Source organism: Kogia breviceps, chromosome 1 (genome assembly GCF_026419965.1).
Source record: "Kogia breviceps isolate mKogBre1 chromosome 1, mKogBre1 haplotype 1, whole genome shotgun sequence".
NCBI classification, from domain to species: Eukaryota; Metazoa; Chordata; class Mammalia; order Artiodactyla; family Physeteridae; genus Kogia; species Kogia breviceps.
In genome coordinates this window covers 152,532,491-152,553,249 of record NC_081310.1, presented here as the reverse complement: position 1 = coordinate 152,553,249, position 20,759 = coordinate 152,532,491, and the positions used below count along the sequence as shown (strand labels likewise).

At 34.1% G+C, this 20,759-nt stretch overlaps 1 protein-coding gene across 5 annotated transcripts in view; it reads right to left on the bottom strand.

Annotated features, from left to right (window-relative positions):
• MYSM1 (Myb like, SWIRM and MPN domains 1) overlaps positions 1 to 20,759 on the bottom strand; it is a 40,245-nt gene that overhangs the window by 18,082 nt on the left and 1,404 nt on the right. For 4 of the 5 annotated variants that reach the window (XM_067006912.1, XM_059053988.2, XM_059053997.2 and 1 more), the window contains exons 2-9: positions 18,449 to 18,524; positions 16,874 to 16,944; positions 14,590 to 14,667; positions 13,286 to 13,364; positions 10,437 to 10,535; positions 7,451 to 8,223; positions 2,331 to 2,461; positions 1,107 to 1,210 (exon numbers count right to left, since the gene is read on the bottom strand). In XM_067006912.1, coding sequence (XP_066863013.1) covers positions 1,107 to 1,210; positions 2,331 to 2,461; positions 7,451 to 8,223; positions 10,437 to 10,535; positions 13,286 to 13,364; positions 14,590 to 14,667; positions 16,874 to 16,944; positions 18,449 to 18,524 — 1,411 coding nt within the window. The remainder of the gene's footprint in view (positions 1 to 1,106; positions 1,211 to 2,330; positions 2,462 to 7,450; positions 8,224 to 10,436; positions 10,536 to 13,285; positions 13,365 to 14,589; positions 14,668 to 16,873; positions 16,945 to 18,448; positions 18,525 to 20,759) is intronic. The other variant, XM_067006913.1, reaches the window with a different exon arrangement.

The following is a 20,759-nucleotide window of genomic DNA, read 5'->3' as shown; positions in this document are numbered from 1 at the left end:
AATTTTCTAAAATTCAATTTCTCCATTAAAATACTGTAATCCCTGATCAGCAATGCCTGATTGTATTTTATTAATTTACACTGAATAGTTAGCACTCTGCTCAGAAATAAATCAGTGATGATTTTCTAAATTTTATTTCAATTTCTCTTTAATTTTCATTTCCTTTCACCATTTCGGAGTTACAACTCTAGGACAGGAATATTTTTTAGGACTAAAAAGAATCACCATGAAAATGACTTTGTGGTAGAAAACTTCCAAGAACACACAGCCAGAGGTATAATATTAAAAACTAGAAGCAAAATAATTATATCTCAGGTTTAGGAAAAGACTGGATTAGTAATATCCAGTTCTGCAAACATCAGTACTGAAGCCATTAAAATGGACCGGCTGCCAGAAGCCAGTGTATGACTAGCACCACCTCCAGCAGCTGTATATGAAAACACCCTTTCTTATACAAATAAACTAGGTAGAAATGGTTTACAGCCTAAACACTGAGAAAAATACCTACTCTATCATCTACACTTTTTCCATTTATCTTACCTATTACCAATTTAATCTACTTCATTAGTAAAGTCAACAAGACCACAATATGACTCTGCCTTTTAGGAGACTTGTTGGATCACTTATTTTCAAAATAAGATGGATGCATTTAAAAATACTGTAAAACTCACTAATCTCAAGAATTAAAAAATAAAGGCTAAAATATTTTGAATGGCACTTCTACAAAGCTAAATCTTACGGTAAGAATTTTCAGCAAACAAAAAACAAATGAAAGCGAAAAAAAGAGCTAAACTATATAGTTTTAAGATACATTAGATACAGAAATCAAAACAAAGCAGTCTAAGACCACTTTAGTGAAACATCATGCTTCTGTGTGAAGTTTGTGAGTGATTTTTAAATTTTGGGGGTTTGTTTTTTGCCTCATAAATCAACATGAAACTGAATGGAAACCAAAAAAGTGAATGCCTTGGGTGAAATAAAAGCAAAAACATGTTCTTCTACTAGATGGCCATTTGTTAAACAGGGGAAGAGAAGTAGGCATATCTTTCTTAACAGGGTAAGGAACAATCAGGAAAGATCGTTTAGTGAGAGAAGGGACTGCTTACCATAGACTGCAGCCGCTGGGCAAGTTGGTATGCTTCTACTGTGTCTTTTCTGTCTCTGATTCGTACTTTATCAACTGGCTGTGGCCTGTTGTATACAGCCTGTTCTATTGGAATCCAGGAAAAACAAAACAATCTATTATTTTATGGAACTCATTTGTTAAATAGAAAGGCACATCTATACTATTAATTATAAGCCAATATCTAAGTTTTTTAAAAAATATGAGCTTCTTATTTCCACAATACACATTTGATGTGCTACTTGGTAGTTCTCACATAAAAGTATGCTGTTATTATAAGGAAATCTCAATAAAATGAAACATTTAGGAAATGGGTCATACGTTTAATTTCTGATTAAATGAGTGCTAAGCCCACTTTGTTAACTTTGCAAGTCTAATACAGTAAACATGATTTCATTTTTCTTTTAGTGGCTAAGGAATGTATGACACCTTAGTTTTCCTGTAAAGCCAGTCCTAATACCGTGCTTTGGGCAAACAAGGATGCTGAAATGTAGGACAGACCCCAGGGCAGACTATAAATTCTCTCTCTACATGAAATGAAATAATCTCTGAAAGGAAGTTTTCTGGTTGTCTTTTCATAGACACAGAATACACAATATACTCCTCTCAAACTATGGGTTACAAGATTCTAATTAACTTATCACTTTGCAACTATAACTATTATCTTTCTTCAAAATTGTCATGTTAATTCAATAAAAGGGAGGAATACATTTTAAAATATGCTTAAATTTGAGAAAAACTAGGGTGAAAGAAACTTTCTACCATGAAAAATATTTTGGCACTTTTATTACATTTAAGTGTAGAGGTTCAAAATTATTTTCTTTATTTAAACACTGCTAGACAGTATTTCTAGCATTAACATAGTATTTCCAAATCAAATGGGCTTTGATTGGACTTTTCATAAAATTACTTTTACTTGACAAAGAACTGCATCCTTAAATCATTACTACCAGTTAGACTGAATATTCTTCCTTTAAAATCATACCACCAATTTTCAATGTAGGTTAAAAGGAAATATAGTTTATCAACAGAAATCTGTTTCAAAACAAAATCTCAATAATACATTTATTCTATAACGTTACAGCATCTTTCTGTATTCTATATCTATAATAAGTCTAACTTGAATTCTAACTATCAAAGAAATTAATGGGTGTTATAAGGATAAAAAAATGTCAAGTAAAAGATGTTGTTGGGTTTTTATTTTTACCACATCCAAAATTGATTGCTCCTATCAACTCGAGGTATGTATGAATCCGTCCAATACAATTAACATCCCCACAGTTCTTCAGGCCAGGACGTACTGAGGTCTTATTTAAGTATTTCGGTTTGCATATCTCCCTAAGAGATGGAAGTACAATTATTTTGGATAAATAAAAACATAAAAGAAGATTTCTGGGGGAAACTTTTAATATTTGAAATACTTTAAAAATGTACCCCCTCTCAATACATAATGTGTACAGACAACGTTAATACATAATACCCAAGTGTACTTTCTTTTCTGAAAGAAAGTATCTTTCAATGATACAGTAACTTACAAGTATAGTGTGAGTTTTACAAGTATCATTTCTTCCCCAATATTAAATTCAATAGATTTCAGTTATCCCAGGTCTCTGAAGTTAGAGCGTTATTTATCTATAGATCCAAATGCAAGCCTCAATCTTTGAATAAAAAGGGTATATTCATAATATACTGAAAATATTTAGTATTAGACACTCTAATTTTTAATAAATTGCTGAGGTTCTTTTACTTTGCTGGACAACATCTTTTAATTACAAACTACCTTATAAATGCTTAAAAGTTTTATATTAGTTTTTAATCATTATGCTAGTAAATATTAAGTGCTCTCAGTGGAAAACAGAAACGGATAATACAGGGCATTCTAAAGGAATCAAGAAACGCACAAAGACTATGAAAGAAATAAGAGGTTTCCATAACAAAACACGTATTTACTAAATATACTTAATGTACCATGTTAGATGGTACAACAAAAGTTTAAGTAACAAGAACTTAATAACAGTAACAAACAATTACTGAGTGCTTATAACAGATGCTGTACTAAGGGTTATATAAAACTCTACAAAGCAGATTTTATCATTCTTATTTTAGAGGAAAGGAAGCAAGTAGGTGAGAGGGATTAAAGCACTGACTTAAGGAAGTGACAAGATTCAAACACAGACTTTATAAACCAAGTATTCAGATATATCATATAACATAGGTATTTCTTAATCAATCTTTATTCTACAAATATTTATTTTGTGTCCTATACACCAGGCACTGTTCTAGGCACTAAGGATACAGAGATGAATCTGAAGTTCCTGAACTTACAGACCTTACATTCTAATAGTTAATAAATTAATGAATAATATATACTATGCTGTCAGGTAGCAGTATATGCTAGGAAGACACAGTAAGAAGGATAAGGGGATAGGAAAATTAGGTACAGACTATTTTAGATAGGGTGTTTAGGGAAGGCCTAAGCAGAAACCAAATTGAAAATCATAAATTCTACAGAAGTTCAGGGAGGGTAAAAAGTAATCTGTGATGTGGGAGGGTATCAGAAGTTCCATTACAAAGGTGAGATTTCAGTGTATCTTGAAAGAAAAGTAAACAAACTGTGCAAATGAAGGCAAGAAAGCTGGAGTGGGCATGGTATATCCAGCTATCAAAAAACTGTACGAATCTATAAACTGTACTGGTCTAATTAAAGATTATCCAAATTGAAAGGCTTTAAACAAAGAGCTTAGTACTAGTACAGCACTGAACAAATAGTAAGGCCTCTACAAATATCTGTTTATGATATAATGATGATTCACTCTTTCAATCTGCCTCTGTATTCCAAGCGTTGTTCTAAGCACTAGGGACGTAACAATGAACAATGAACATGGAGCCTACATTATCATGGGGGGTTGGGGAGAGAGGAGACAACACACAAATAAAAATATAGTATTTTCAGTGGTAATAAGTTCTATAAGATACATAAAATGCAGGGTTAGAGAATGAGACTGAGGAGATATGTGAGTTACTGTTGACACAGAGTGGTCAGAGAAGGCCTCTAATTTCCCTTGAGCAGAACTGAAAGAGAAGAGGAAGCAAGATTCACCAAGATCTGGTGGGGGGAAAACATGCAAAGCAGCATGAAAAGTCAGTCAAGGCCCAGAGTTGAAAGTGAAAATAATGGGTCAAGACTGCAGTCTCTGGAATCACCTTCACCTAATGTGACCTGGAACAACTTCCTTTTCCTCCCTAAACCTCATTTTGCTCATCTGTAAAATGAGGACAAGGCTGTCAAGAGGACTAGAGATGACTTAAATACAATGCATTGCATTTGGTTAAGTATTCAATAATGATACTGATTATTATTTTGATAAAATATTCCCCTAAACAGGGAGTTAACTGCATGTGCTTTTATGGAAAGGCAGGACTTTTTTTTATCTTTAAAACTTTAACTCTTCTATTTTTTTAATACTGCCTCCAGTCTCTAAACACTCTCTTCTATTTCTGAAGAGAATAGGTTTGAGTTCCTGTTCAAAACATCCCTTTTTGCTTTCACACTGTTTGGCTAAATCATCATACTGAAACAGCAATATTTAACTGGTTTCATGAACTAAGGCAAATGACACAGGAAACTACTGCCATATGATTTATGCTATCCATATAAATTATTCTGTCTCATAAATCCAAAATTCAAAGCAACAAATGAAATTTGATTACAGTAACATTAAATACTCACTGATAATTTACAGACACTTTTGAGTTAGTCATTATTTTGAAACACTTTTATTTTGGCCATCATGCTCTTATTTCCAAAAACAAAATCAGATACCAACAGAGATTTAATTTAAGTTGTGTTTTTTAATAGTGTGAATTAGGCAATGTGGAATAATGGAAAAGTGATTTACAGAGTTGAGACTTGCACTGAAGTAATTCTTTTGTCAGCAGCTGGTCTGTATGATTCAAGGCAGCTCCCTAAACCTCTCCTGATCTCAAGATTATTCTATCAAATAGAGAAAATACCACCTGCCTGTTTTATAAGATTGTTGTGAGGAATCAGATGACTGAGAAAAGCTTTCTGTAAACTATAAAACACTATGCAACTGTCAGTAGTGGTTCCTTATAGTTATTCTTCACTTTGATACCACCCTCACCTAGAATTTTCCTAACCTCAACCATCTGTGAGATAAACAAGAGTCAAGAACAAGAAAAAAATCTTTCTTTTAGAATAGGGCTATCTTTAGATTTCAAAATACTTAATATTGTGTGGGGTAAAATGACAGTTACTTATTTAGTAAGTCTGGCTGTTTTCCTTTGGTAATCTTCCTAGGTTACAGCAGAAGCCCTCTGTAAATATGGCTCTACACAATTCTGTAGCTCCTAAAGCAATAAAAATTATGCATGTTTGATGATGTCTTAATTAAACTATTATGAAAAATACAAATCACTTCCAGAGCACTTAAGCTAATAATAAGGTGGGAAATTTTTGGTTTGTTCCCCATCCCTGAGTAAATAGTTCAAATAAAAGGCACTGAAAATTTAGAGGGTAAACTTAATATATCAAAAAATTCCTTAGAGGAAAACATAGGCAGAACACTCTATGACATAAATCACAGCAAGATCCTTTTTGACCCACCTCCTAGAGAAATGGAAATAAAAACAAAAATAAACAAATGGGACCTAATGAAACTTAAAAGCTTTTGCACAGCAAAGGAAACCATAAACAAGACCAAAAGAGAACCTTCAGAATGGGAGAAAATATTTGCAAATGAAGCAACTTACAAAGGATTAATCTCCAAAATTTACAAGCAGCTCAATATCAAAAAAACAAACAACCCAATCCAAAAATGGGCAGAAAACCTAAATAGACATTTCTCCAAAGAAGATATACAGATTGCCAACAAACACATGAAAGAATGCTCAACATCATTAATCATTAAAGAAATGCAGATCAAGGCTACAATGAGATATCATCTCACACCAGTCAGAATGGCCATCATCAAAAAAATCTAGAAACAATAAACGCTGGAGACGGTGTGGAGAAAAGGGAACACTCTTGCACTGCTGGTGGGAATGTAAATTGATACAGCCACTATGGAGAACAGTATGGAGGTTCCTTAAAAAACTAAAAATAGAACTACCATATGACCCAGCAATCCCACTACTGGGCATTACCCTGAGAAAACCATAATTCAGAGTCATGTACCAAAATGTTGATTGCAGCTCTATTTACAATAGCCAGGAGATGGAAGTAACCTAAGTGTCCATCATCAGATGAATGGATAAAGAAGATGTGGCACATATATAAAATGGAATATTACTCAGCCATAAAAAGAAATGAAATTGATATATTTGTAGTGAGGTGGATGGACCTAGAGTCTGTCATACAGAGTGAAGTAAGTCAGAAAGAGAAAAACAAATACCATATGCTAACACATATATATGGAATCTAAGAAAAAAAAAAAAGGTCATGAAGAACCTAGGGGTAAGACAGGAATGGAGAAGCAGACCTACTAGAGAATGGACTTGAGTATGTGGGGAGGGGGAAGGGTAGGCTGTGACAAAGTGAGAGAGTGGCATGGACATATATACACTCCCAAACGTAGAATAGATAGCTAGTGGGAAGCAGCCACATAGCACAGGGAGATCAGCTTGGTGCTTTGTGACCACCTAGAGGGGTGGGATAGGGAGGGTGGGAGGGAGGGAGATGCAAGAGGGAAGAGATATGGGGATATATGTATATGTATAACTGATTCACTTTGTTATAAAGCAGAAACTAACACACCATTGTAAAGCAATTATACTCCAATAAAGATGTTAAAAAAAACTGCTGTATCCTGATGAAGGAATTATTAACACATTATGTCACAAGTTCAAAGTTGAAAGCATTTAAGGCAGCTATTTAGAATGGTTTCTGAAATCTAGCCACATTTAATGATACTATCCTGTCACCAAAGTTTTCTCTCTTTGTACTTCAAAGTACATCACAAACTTAGAAAGACATTCTCCCCCTTTTCCCATGCAGTTAGTGTTTTCTATATCTTCCAACATTGTCCTAAGAAACTGCTTCTTAAGGCAATCATCTATCCCTTTTCTTCTAGGACCACAGACTCTTAAAGAACAGACAGATGGGTTAAGATAGCTATAGATGACAATATTTACCAAAATTTTCAAAAGATTTCATTATGAGAAATTGTAAGTTTTGCCTATTGAAATATATAATATGTTAAAGCTCTCTGGAACATTAGGAATATAAAATACTACATTCTGCATAAGCCTAATACTCTAGAGTATCATAAGTTTTAAACCAGCACCCAAAATACAATTGTTCCTTACCACTGGTCCAAAATATAATTCCTAATTTTCAAATAGCGTTCTGGTGTTTTAGCTTGGCGTCCCTCAAAAAACTCAGGAATTGCTTGTTTTTCTTCCTCTTGAATGATATTTCTATCAATTTCTATTTCTTGTTCTGGTGGCTTAAGCTCTTCTTCCTCATGGCTCTCCTCCTCCATTTGGCAGGAAGAATGAAAAAGCAATTCATTATCACTCAAGTCTTTCTGAACTTCACAAGGCTCTGGAGAAGGTAACTGCCTGGCATCATCTATTATTCCATTTCCATCATCCTTATTACAGGTTTTCATCAGTTTATTCCATTTCTGATCATATAATTCAACTGACTTTTGGTCACTGGTGCTGTGATTTTCAGTCCAAAATGTATTTCCTGAGCTTGCAAGTGTTTCCATCTCATCTTGGTTTATATTCTGAAGATACTTCTTGGAAGATTTAGAAATGGGATCTTCCTGGCTGTCAGAAGCAATGAATTCTCCTCTACTGGTTTCATGACTTTTATTTTTAGAGACATCTAACAAGAGATCACTGCTAACATTCTTTTGGGGAGCTTGAGAAGTCAACTCATCTGCCTCATCTGTGATGTCTACTTCTTCATCATCAGATAACTTTTCAATTTTTACAGCATTCCAGTTGGGATCAGCACGACCCCTTAAACCTGATGGTGTCCATGCCTTTGTGCCTTCATCTTCATTTTTCATCTGAAAACCACTGCTGTTTTTCTGATTTGGTGTTTCCTTCTCTGGACCATCTGATTTTACCTTATTAAAAATCAAGATAAAGCCTCCATAATATTAGCATTTTAAAATATAATCACTGGCACAAAAAAATAGGATAGATACAAAATTATTAAACTGAGTACATGTCAATGGTGTATTATACCTTTATTGTGCTTTTCTTTGAAGGGTTTACAACTGTATTTTAAATGTAAAAGATCATCATTTCAAATTTCCATAAATATATTTGACTCATTCATGGTCTGGTGATTTTTATTAATCAAATAATCATGACCTACTATTCAATACTTAATTTTCAATATTAAGTTTAAAACAGGAATCTGGCTCAGATCAGCCATATAGAATGAACCAAACAACCGTCATACAAGGTATTCTCTAAGATATTTGTAACGGCTTATTTCTCAGAATGTCTGATACCTCAGCTGATCATTTTTTATAGTGCTAAAAAATCCTTTAGTTAAAGGAGTCTATCTCACATACCTTCACTTAGTAAATTAAAATCATCTTTTATTTAAATACAAAGACAATAGAAACAAACTGGTTTTTGCAGGTTCATTTAATGTAGCTCCAATATTACAGAATTTATAATTTAAGGCATGAAATTATCTATCATATCTGCTATTATAAACATAAATATCTTGTAATGCAATAAGGAAAAGAAAATAAATGTCAATGAGTATATATGATTTGAAATAAAACCTTTGTTACATACAGAGTTTTTGAAAAATCTTGTACGACTGATATACCCAACGGATGACAGCTTCCAAAGAGAGATTATTTATAGATCCTTTATCACAATAGACTCCCAGGATCTCATACTTGAGGTTAACTGGCTAACTATGTAGATGAGAAGGAAAAGGTAGCAGGAGGGAAAAGGAGATTTGGACATTTAGCCTGAAATAGTCTTTAATAACCTTGCTATTTATTTGAAGTCTCCAGTTTTTAGCTTAAGAATTTAGATAAAATTTTGCATTATATTTCATTATATATTGTTTCTTTTAATATTAAAATGTACCCTTTTGCCTCAAGCCTTTGAGTAAAACTGATACTACAAGATGCCCCACACATTCTAGTCTGAGAGGCATGGGAGTAAGAATAACTAAATTAGGCTTATTCTGTCCCACAATACCTTAACCTTAGCAGGTGGTCTTGAAAATGCTTTTGCGGATTAAAAGAGGTAGTAGATGATTGATTTACAATGAATCCATTCCATTACTTACTTCCTATGCCCAAATGACACTAAGTTAGATAAATCTTGTATACCGGGTAAACCCCATTACAGCTGACCCTTGAACAACAAGGAGGTTAGGGGTGCCAACCATCCACACAGTTGAAAATCTGCATATAACTTACAGTTGGCCCTCCGTATACACGGTTCCTCACCATCTGCAGTTCTTCCACATCTGCAATTCTGCAACCAGCAGATTGTGCAGTGCTATAGTATTTACTATTGAAAAATACCCACATAGAAGTGGACCTGCTCAGTTCAAACCCTATTTATATTAAAAGAAAATGTAAATAGGGTCAACCCTATTTACATTAAAAGAAAACACCAAATTTCACTTAAGGGCCAACCCTATTTACATTATAACACCAAATTTCACTTAAGATACTTCAAATTCTATATAATTAGGTTTCGAGAACTCAAGCAGAACATATAGAAAAATTCTAAATATCAAAACTACATGGTTGAATATAGCACAAATTACTTGAGACTGAGGAACTAGACCATAACTGTACATTTCTGAACACTGCAATTTATTAAAGTTGTCAGACAATTCTTCACAATAATTGTACAAATTTCATTGCTATTAAAAAGATTTTAGAATCATGTTAGCATTTTTGGCCCCTAAGCTCTAATCATTCTTAAAAGTTTAATGCAAGTATTTGAAAAGAAATTTAAATTTCTAGGAAACAATGACCTCTAAGGTTTTCTCTTTGGAATATTATTTGCTTTACAGGATGTTTTTGAGCAATTAATATTCTGTCCTATTTAACTGCATGAAATTAAACGGAGTGAAATAATAATACCTATTTAATAGCAATACTCAATACATTGAATATATGCTTTGAGATTTCTGAAGACAAATATTTATAGGGTACTTTATGGGTATAAAGTACTTTCACTATAAAAACTTTGAACATTAAGACTTTAATGGCTGTATTAAAGAAGTATTTCTGCTTTTTAATTTTATTTATTTTAAATATTATCACTAGGGTATTTATATTCTGCTTACCTTATTTTTAAAGTACTGTCTGGCGTAACTCTTCACTTGTAAAACAGTGCGACTTCCAATTAGCTTTGCAATTTTGGTCCACCTTCGGCCAAATTTAGCCTATGTTATCAAAATGAAAAAGAAATAGCTTTTGATTAGCTTACTTAATATTCCAAACTACTGCCATATTAAAAAAAACACTATCTTTATTTATTTTCTAAAGTACACAATGAAGCCTCACATCCAATATACAGTTAAGATTCCTAAAATCAAAGCCCACATTCTTCTTTTCAAATCTTGACCTCTGAAAACAGACCAAGATGATTTAGAAATTTGTTTTCTTTTTATAGCTACCTACATGAAGACCTATCACTTCTATGTATTCCTAACAATATGTATTAGTAGTGTACATCATGATGTTCCAACTTTAAGATAACTTAAAAAACAGTGCCTGAAAGGGAGGCAAGTTATATTTTCCAATTACAGAATCAACTGAATATGTTCTGACACTAATTTCAAAATATTTTCTTTTTACCCAGATTCCATCTGTTACAATACCTATTACATGTTCCATAGCAGATACTTTTACACTATACAGATATCACAGTAAACTGACTTACAAGAGTGAATCACAAATGAAGCGACCTGCAACCAACATCTCCCTATACCCCTCCATTGTCTAAGGCTGTATACCTACTTACAGCCTGTATACTTATGAGAACTTGAGGGAGCTCTGGTGTGTTCTGCAGTACAGACAGGAACGCATTATAATTTTAAAGTGAGACAGGATTTTTAGGTATCAAGCCTATCATTTGATACAAAATCTCCTTTACATTATCTCCAACCCAAGATATTCTCTACTTCCCAAAGTAGCTCAACAATCCTTTTTTAGAATTCTTAAAACTATTTAAAGAAAAAAAAAAAAAAAAAACCCCACAACAATTCAGAGAAGCTGATTCCAGGGCCAGATTTACAGGTCAGACAGTCATGACTTAATGGCAATAAATCATCTTGAAAGTTCTGACCTAAATGATAAACCTTAATTTATATACTTATTTCTGGTATTCATTAGGAAATCTGACATACGGCCAATTTCTTAAAACTGAAAGTACTTCTGAGAAAATGATTAAGTATAAATTAATTATTTCAGATTGTTCTTAACTAATACTAACTGAGATCAACTTACTGAAGATTTAGTTATCTGTATTGTGTGATGAAGGCAAATAGGTAACTTGGTAGCATGGATCACTTTTGGAAACAGGAAGGATTTGGATAAAGTCTGACTAGTTAGGATTGCAGGGGCTTGGACACTATGAAAATTGGAGAGGGGACACTAACAAGAGGAGCAAAGAAAACATTTACCAATTTAAAAACAGAGCAAAGGGACAAGACAGAGAAGGAAAAATCTTTCATCATTCAGTACCACATAATTTCCTTCTCTCAAGCCTGACAGAATTCAGTCTATAAACAAATGATACTAATAGGTTAAAAAGCTGGGACTACAACCAATGGTTCCATGTATTTTTGTGGGAAAATATTCTAGGTTTAAAATATCTGTGTATATAGATAGATAGGTAGATAAAGATATAGATATCTACATATGTACCTAAATAAACAGACACTTGCTTTTACAGGGACAAAGTATCTCTGGAAGGATATACAAGAACAGATGACAATGGTTACCTGAGGCAAAGAGAACTAAAGGTTGAGACAGGAGTCAGAAGGAGACTTAACACCCTACAACTTCACATACCATTTGAATTTTGAACCATGCTGATACAGCCTTTATAACTACCACCAAAGTCAACAATAACCTAAAAATTCACAACCCGTGTGTGTGTATGGGTGTGTTCTGATCTTTGGTAATGAACAAAACACCAAAGTTGTCAGCAATCTTAAATAAACGACTGGTTAATTAGATTATATAAATGATAATCATGCAACAGACTAAAATACCAATATAAAAAACATCAACAGTACACAAGAAAAATCTCAGGAGATAAAACCCTCAAAATAGTTTATGTATTTATATAAAACATCACAGAACATAGATGTCATGGTGATGTTAACTATAAAAATACAAACACATTTTATTTCCTCTCATCTGCAGAAATATTAACAATGATGTTTCAATTTGCATTCATGAATCCTATATAATATTACTTATATATTCTATATATGTAATATAGAAATATATATAATTTCAAAATTAATTAGTACAATACTGGGTAACATGTAAGAAAAAGATATAATCTACTATTGACAGTTAAAAAAAATTCCTGCATGTTTTGTTAAGCTTCATTATATTATGGAGTTTTCTCATAATTAGAAACTTGTGCACATATTTTTTTCCATTATGCAACTTGTGGACATTTGAATAGATCTCAGTGAAACATTCATGCAAAAGGAATGTTTCTGGTCTTTAATTACATCCACTAAAATGTTTAGACTGTGTGCACAATGCCAAATATCTGAATTAAAAAAAAACTCAGCCGATCACCCAGACAGTTCCAAATATATATATTTTTTCCCTAGAGAAAAGATCAGGTAACCAAATAATTTTGCCTTTTAATCCAGGCAGTTGGTATCATGTATGCAGATATAGTACAATTTCTTGGATTTTATTAATACAAAAAAGGGGTGAAAATCAATATTGATCCAAATCTATTTTAATATTTTAGTAACTTAGGTATGAGTTAAAAGGAATTCTCTTATGCTACACTACAAACATCACTCTAACTACAGAAAAACTATAGATATGATCACTGTAATTAAAAAGAAATTTCCAGTCTCTATAAATTAACCTTATAATTCTATCAATATTTGCTTCTAGAATTATTTTACTATAAATTAAAAATTGCTCTATTTACCAGCCCTTGTTCAAACAGCTCTTTTTCTTCTATTGTCCACTTTACTGAGTAACTTGCTGGTTTTGTAGGAGAGTGTACCCTGAGGGGAAAAAGAGGAATTGCAAACGAAATTTCTGAAATGGAACATTCCATATTTATGCAGCTAAAGGTTATACACAGCCATGGGCTAAATTTAATACTTTGAGTCTAAGAATTAAAAAGAGAAGAAGGCTGCAGTCTCCACCTGGGGGAACAGATTTGCCCTGTCTTGTATACTCCTCTAGCTCAGGGTGATAGAGGCCCCCAAAAACATAATCCTTGGGTCTGAGTGAAGATAATACTAAAAGACATCAAAGGAAGTCAATGTGATAACAAATAGGCTTCCTCAGACTGGACACAAAGCAGCAGATGTTAATATATTTCCAAATCCAGAGTTTAAATTGGCTTGTCAATTGGCATGTCAGCATTTAAATTGGCTCCAGAAATATCATCTCTCTTATTCTTCTATTTAAATCTATGTAAATAGCAAGCCAGAAAACAGGTAAAAATACTATGACATTACATTTATTGCTTTTGAAATGCAGGACATTAAGAAATTAAAAATAAAATAGTGATGAAACTCACTAATTTAATTCGAGCAAACCATTTTCATTGACTTCATTTGGTTTCTGTTGTTTGTTCAGCAAAATGCAAAAGCCAAAGTCTGCTCAGGGCTCAAACTGCTGGTAATTGGAAATCTACCCTCTAAGGGATTATAAACATGGAAGTTTAGAAACACTAAATAACATCAAACTTTCTTCAATTGTAGGGAAAGGATGCATATAAAACAGCTAATACTTAATTTCTCTAGATAATTTTTGAAAGCCACAAATTCAAATTATTGTTTGAAACGACTGAAAACTAACTGACAGGGCGACAGAAATCAAGTCAATTCCTAACAAATTAAGGGGCAGCTTTATAAAAATGTTCCCCACCAATCCCTAGAAAACCACCTTTTTGTAGAGCCCTAAAAAAATTCCGACAAATAAATAACATAATAAAATTATCTTGTGACATTCCAACATCTGTACAAGAAATTTTGACTTTATATTTTTGTATAACCCAAGGTCAAGAGGGCTTTTCCATAGGCCAGCTATAACTTTTTGTTTAATTTTTCCATAAATTTTAACTAATCAGAAAGATTTTAAGATATAAAACATAAGTACTACATGATTTTTGCTGGTTTCTGCAGACTGCACCACATAAAAAAAGAAAACAAGGAAGCTTGTGAAGAAGTTTTTAAAACTACAATTCAGACTTTTAAAAGTATTATAAATTGATTTTACCTCTTCATGTATTTTTTATCATCTTCCTTTTGATCAAGCCAGAATTTTCCTGGAAGTGACTTTTTGGACAAATAATACCTGTGTAATTATTAAGGAACTTTTAAAAAAATAATAAGGTCCTATAATTTTTATGCAACTTAAAGAAGGCACTCACATACTTGTGGAAGTCACACTGGATTTCTAGCTAAACCAGGTCTGCAAAAATTATGACAAAGATGTTTATACCTCACAGGGTTGTTATATGGATTAAATATTACATGTGAAGTCACACATAACACAGTACCTGCACAAAATGTGTGCTACATAAATGTTAGTTTCTCTTATCTTCCTTATTTAGTGGCTAAGAAAAGATATATCCTCAAAGTTTTATTTAAATCTTTTTTCCTAAAACACATGGAGAATGTAACAGATGAATCTGATTGGTTGTCCAGGGTAATTTGGGAGTATTTGCTTTCATATTTCTGAAAGTAACAGAGAAGAGTTTAGGGTTGCTCTCTATCCTAATAAAAATAACAAACGCTTGGGTCAAATTTACCAGAGTCTCCCTCTCAGACTTTTTAAACCTAGCCTATACTGCAATACTTTAGAGATATTGAGATATTATTTTGAGAATCTCAATATTATATATACCTCAATATTCTATTGAGATATTCTTCACTTAACAAATATTGTATTTTGTGTACATGAGGCACTATGCTAGGTACTAGGTGCCGAGGGCAAAGAGAGAAAACATTATCCCTGTCCTCCAAGAGCTCACATAGCTTTTACTCTCATTATTTTGTTTCCAAATCTGGAAATGAACCAGTGACTACTTAAATATTCATTAATCTAGAATGGCACTGTTCAACATATTAGCCAATAGCCACATGTGTAGCTACTGAGTACATGAAATGTGGTTAGTAAAAACTGAGATGTACCGTAAGTATAAAATACACACTGCATTTCAAAGAGTATAAAAGAATGCAAAACATCTCAATAATGTTTATATAGTGATTAAATGTTGAAACAATACTTTAAATATACTGGGTTAAATGTTACTACAATTATGTGGCTACTAGAAACTGTAAATGATGTGACTTGCACTACTTTTCTACTGAAAAGCAATGATCTAGGCTATAACTGTAATGTTTGGGGAGAGTTAGAGAGAAAGAAAGCCTAAAAAGGGTTAACCTATGATAATTAAAGGTACAAAGACACCCTGAAAACAACGTAGCAATAACTGGGAATAAAAAGAATAGATATTCTGGCTTAAAGAGGAGATAAAAATCCATGAAATACAGGTGAGTTGAAAATAAACCACTCACTACTTATTAGAGTAGTATCAATAACCTTTATAGGGCTTCCCTGGTGATGCAGTGGTTGAGAGTCCGCCTGCCAATGCAGGGGACACGGGTTCGTGCCCCGGTCTGGGAAGATCTCACACGCTGTGGAGCGGCTGGGCCCGTGAGCCATGGCCATGGAGCCTGTGCGTCCAGAGCCTGTGCTTCGCAATGGCAGAGGCCACAACAATGAGAGGCTTACGTACAGCAAAAAACAAAAACAAAAACAAAACTTTATAAATCAGAAATCTTTTTGTTCAATCCTTTCATTTTATATATAAAAAAATGGAGTCCCCAAAAAGTTAAGTTGCAAACAGCACAAATAGATGAAAGAAATAAGGACAAGAAGCCAGTGGCTGAACTGTGAATAAGGACCTACAACTTCTGGTGGAAAAAAATCTTCATTCTATAGTTTTATGCTTTTTACTTGGATTGCTCCCATTAACACCTATAAATTGGTAGAGTAAGAAGTGAGAACTTTTACATATTTTAATTCTATGTCCTTGGACAAATTAACATCTCATATATCTGAAAATGGAGGTTTAGACTGAATGATTTGGACTTCGACTAAAGATTCTAGCTGATTTAAAACACTCTACAGGGAATTCCCTGGCGGTCCAGTGGTTAGGACTCCATGCTTCCACTGCAGGGGGCACAGGTTCGATCCCTGGTCGGGGAACTAAGATCCCACATGCCGCACGGCATGGCCAAACAAAATTTAAAAATGAAACACTCTATAATTTCTACTTAATATTAAGATAGTATAAGGAGTTGGCTGACAACAGAAACTCAAAAATATTGAGTCAGATCTCAGACTTAGTGGTAAAACAGAATAGGTAGGTAACACATTATATACTAGCAGTTATATACTATCTAGTAACTAACAGTGGTCTCTTCTGTAAGTTTTGCATTTATGGATTTTTAACCCTGAAATCTTTACTTTCCTCATAATCATTAAAGGATACTCTTCTTCCAACAACATTTTCTCAATGACAGCTCTGTTCTCTTCACTGATGGTGCTATCCAGAGTCCAAGGCTATTAAAAAAAGGAAGAATAAATTTATTTATTTACTGCTTTTTGAAATTATCTTCTGTTTTGTTAAATAAAAATACACAATACAATGATTACAAATAACAAAGCTACCATTTACTGAGCACACAGACATATCTTTGATTCCCACAATAATGCTATGAGACAGGCATTACTTCTTCACAGATGCATCCATAGAGGCATTCACTGATAATTCAAGCAGGAGAGCAGAGACTTGAGCCTTGGATTCCAAGGCTCAGGCTCCTACCCATAATAAAGTAATAATGGCTATCCTATATGAGGAACTATTACGTATTAGGCATTTTGCTAGATACTTCACCTATTTCCAAAACTCATCACAATTCTTTTTTTCCCTTAAGCCACAATCTCTCCTTAAATAATCATACTCCTTTTTAACTCTCAAAACTTAACTCTCAAATCCGTGTCCCCTGCATCGGCAGGTGGATTCTTAACCACTGTGCCACCAGGGAAGCCCCTCTAATAGGCTTCTTAAACTTAACATATTCAAAATAAAACTCACCACAACATACATTCACCTGCTTCTCCCCCTGCCTTCCCAATTTTGAAAACAGTACTACTAATCACCAAGCTATTCCAGCTAGAAACCCAGGAATCATCCTGGATTCTTTCCTTTTTCCTCAATCCCCACACCCAATCTACCAAGCAGTTCTACCTCCAAAACATAATTCAAATCTGTCAACTTCCACCACAACCTTAGGCCAAGGCACCACCAAATCGTGCTTAGATTCCTACAAATGTTTCCTAACTAGTCTCTTTGATTCCCCTCATTTGCCTTACCAACCTTGTCACAGCTGTCATCCCCTCCCCTTTTCCACTATATTCTAGACACTGGGTTTCAACCAGAGCCTTTGTGCTGTCATTCTTTCTGCCTAGAATATTTTTCATCAACTATTCACATATCTACTCCTGTTTTCAACTTAAATGTCACCTCCTCAGTTTCCCTCACCAACTTTATCTAAAGTAGGTTCCCCACCTTGTAACTCTCAGTCAGCATCTTGCTTATGTCCTTCATGATCTATAATTAGTCTACTTGTTTACCACCAGACTCCCCTTTAGAATATAAGCTCCTGGAGAGCAGGACCACGTCTGTCTTGATTACAGGTGTATCCCCCAAACGTGGCCTAGTGTCTGGCACGTTATTTATCAAGTACTAGTAAGTACTTGATAAATAACTGTTAAATGAAGAAACAAAGCATGCAATGATCCTGATTTTTTAGATGAAGAAACTAAGGTTCACAAATCTGATAAGTGGTAGAGCACTGATTTATACCTAAATCTAACTGGCTCCTAAGTTGATTCCCAAAAGGCCATTTTTTTCAAAGTCAAAAGAAGAAAGAATAAATTCCTTCTATTTTTAAGTTAAGATTACCTCTGTGACTGCTGAGAACTAGCACCAAGTTTAAAAAAAAAAAAAAAGAGGGTACTGAGTAATAGCTTAATGCACCTGATATTCCCATAAAATACTTACAATAAGACCATTCTCAGTTCTCCACGATGAGTCAAGATAGTGGTCTTGTAAAACAGATGTTGTATTTTCATTACTTCTGCAATAATTAAGAAAATGGGTATGAAAGTGAGATTATACCAGTTAATGAACATAATTTACAGAGCACAGTGATTGGAAGGTTTCAGATGTTAAGCAAATATTTAGTTCCTTTCCCCCCTTAACAGATTTAACATTGCAGATGCCTGCTCTACCTTTGGTCTGTGAAATATACAGTGGCTTTAAGCTACCCTATTTCAATTGTTAAATATCAGACGTCTCCTTCTCCCAATAAACAACTTCATGAGGGAAAAAAATACCTCCAAACAGCAACTACAACATATTCTGTGGCTATGAACCAACACTTCAGATTTCTTTTGATGAATATGCATGTGTATACAGGAATTCAACTTTACAGTTAATTTTTTTAGTTATATCTGAAGCATAGAAGCCATCATCAACAGTACCACCCTCAAAATGAAGAAAAAGCAAGAACAGATAGAAGAACCAAAAGAAACTACTCAAAGGAGGACAGTACAGTGAAGAGATAAAAAATGTGATGCTTTAGTAACAACCCACATTAAAAAAAATTTACTTGGGGGCGTTTCTATGTTCATGGGGGATTAAACTTTAATTCTCACTCTTTTCACTAATTAGAAGTTTCTAAAGTCACACTGTTCACTTCATATGGAAAAAGCCTGAATAGTTAAGTTTGAGGAGGCCCAATCTGTGATATAATTAAGTTTAATATTTGCTTCTGTACATTCTGAAGTTATAAAGTTTCCTAGTTACTGACTTTTCTCAGTCTAGTGGAAAGAATTTGTACCTCTCAGACTGCAAAAAACTATCTACAGGTTTATCTCCATCTGGCATATATATAAGGTTTACTGTCTGTCTCATCCAATAAGAATGTTAGTTCTATGAGAGCAAGGACTTAGTTTGGATGACTGCTATATACCCAGGGCTTGGCATATAAAAGATAATCAATATTCGCTGAATGACTGAATGAACAAGATAGGTGGGGCATGGATCACACAGGTCTCTAGGAGTAAAGGAATAAAGATTTTATCATAAAGCTAATTGAGGACTGAAGGGAATAACATGATAAGACCTGGATGTAAGAAAAGACTGCTCTAACTTCAGAAAAGACTAGAAGGGGGTCAAAGAGACAAGAAGTGGTTAAGATGGAGTGATTATACAGATACTAGAGAGGTGACAGTAACTCAGACCTCAAGAACAAACAGTGTGAACAGGAAGAGGTGAACACGTTTGAGAGGATACTAAAAATCAACAGACTCTGATAGAAGGAGAGGTAAGGAAAAGGGATAAAATCTAGGTCTGTGCCTTGCATGACCTCGGGTGGATGGTGCCACTCATTGAACTGGGGAACTTGGAGAGGCAGGTTGGGTAAGGAAAGTTTCTATAAAGTGAAGTTGAGGCGCTTGTGGAAAGTCCAAGAGCAAATAGATTCAGAGAACTGGATAAATGGATGTGAAGCTCAGGAAAGAGATTTGGGAAACATCAGCACGTATGGGGTGGAACTTAAGAAACTGTTGTTTTTGTAAGTCAAAAATGGTGGAACGTTGCGAAAATTTCATATGGTCCAACTTAACAGAAATTAAGTCTTAAGAGCTGGACTGTGTGGTTAGTGAGAAGTCTTATAACAAAAATCCCTTGGAACGTTATGATTTAAAGAATAAGCAGAAGAAATGGAGGATGACAAAGAAGGGAAACCAAAACATTTCAATGCCATCTTCTAACTTTGGTAACCAGCACTTAGCAAGGACTTAAAAGTGTGTTTTCAATTAATCCTCAAGGGTTCCACAGATGTTATAATCAGCTGTAACTACACAATTCAGAGGGGCAACTAAGTGTTCACTCACACCAAATGCCATGAGATCAGAGCCCTCAACACCAAGGAGCAACTTTCACCAGAATATAATGTTAATGATGCTCTGTGGAATTGTGTAAGGCAATGGCTCTGACCATCAGGAACCAATAATGTGTTCTTGGTTACCTGAGACGAATATGATTACAGGTGCCACCAGTAGACTTAAGGCTCAGCAGAATAATGAGAAAGGAAAGGAAAAGGAAAAAGAGAAATAAAACACAATCAGAAAAATAAAGAAGAACCCATGGAAAGGGGCAAAGCCAATGCTCTCAGATGATCTTTAGTGTTTCCAAGGCCAGCTCATTTCTCTCTGGACTGCAGATAAGAATCCCTCCCATTTATTTCACAGACTTATTGTGAAAAGTAAATCAAATCATGCATGCAACAGCACTTGATCAAGATTAA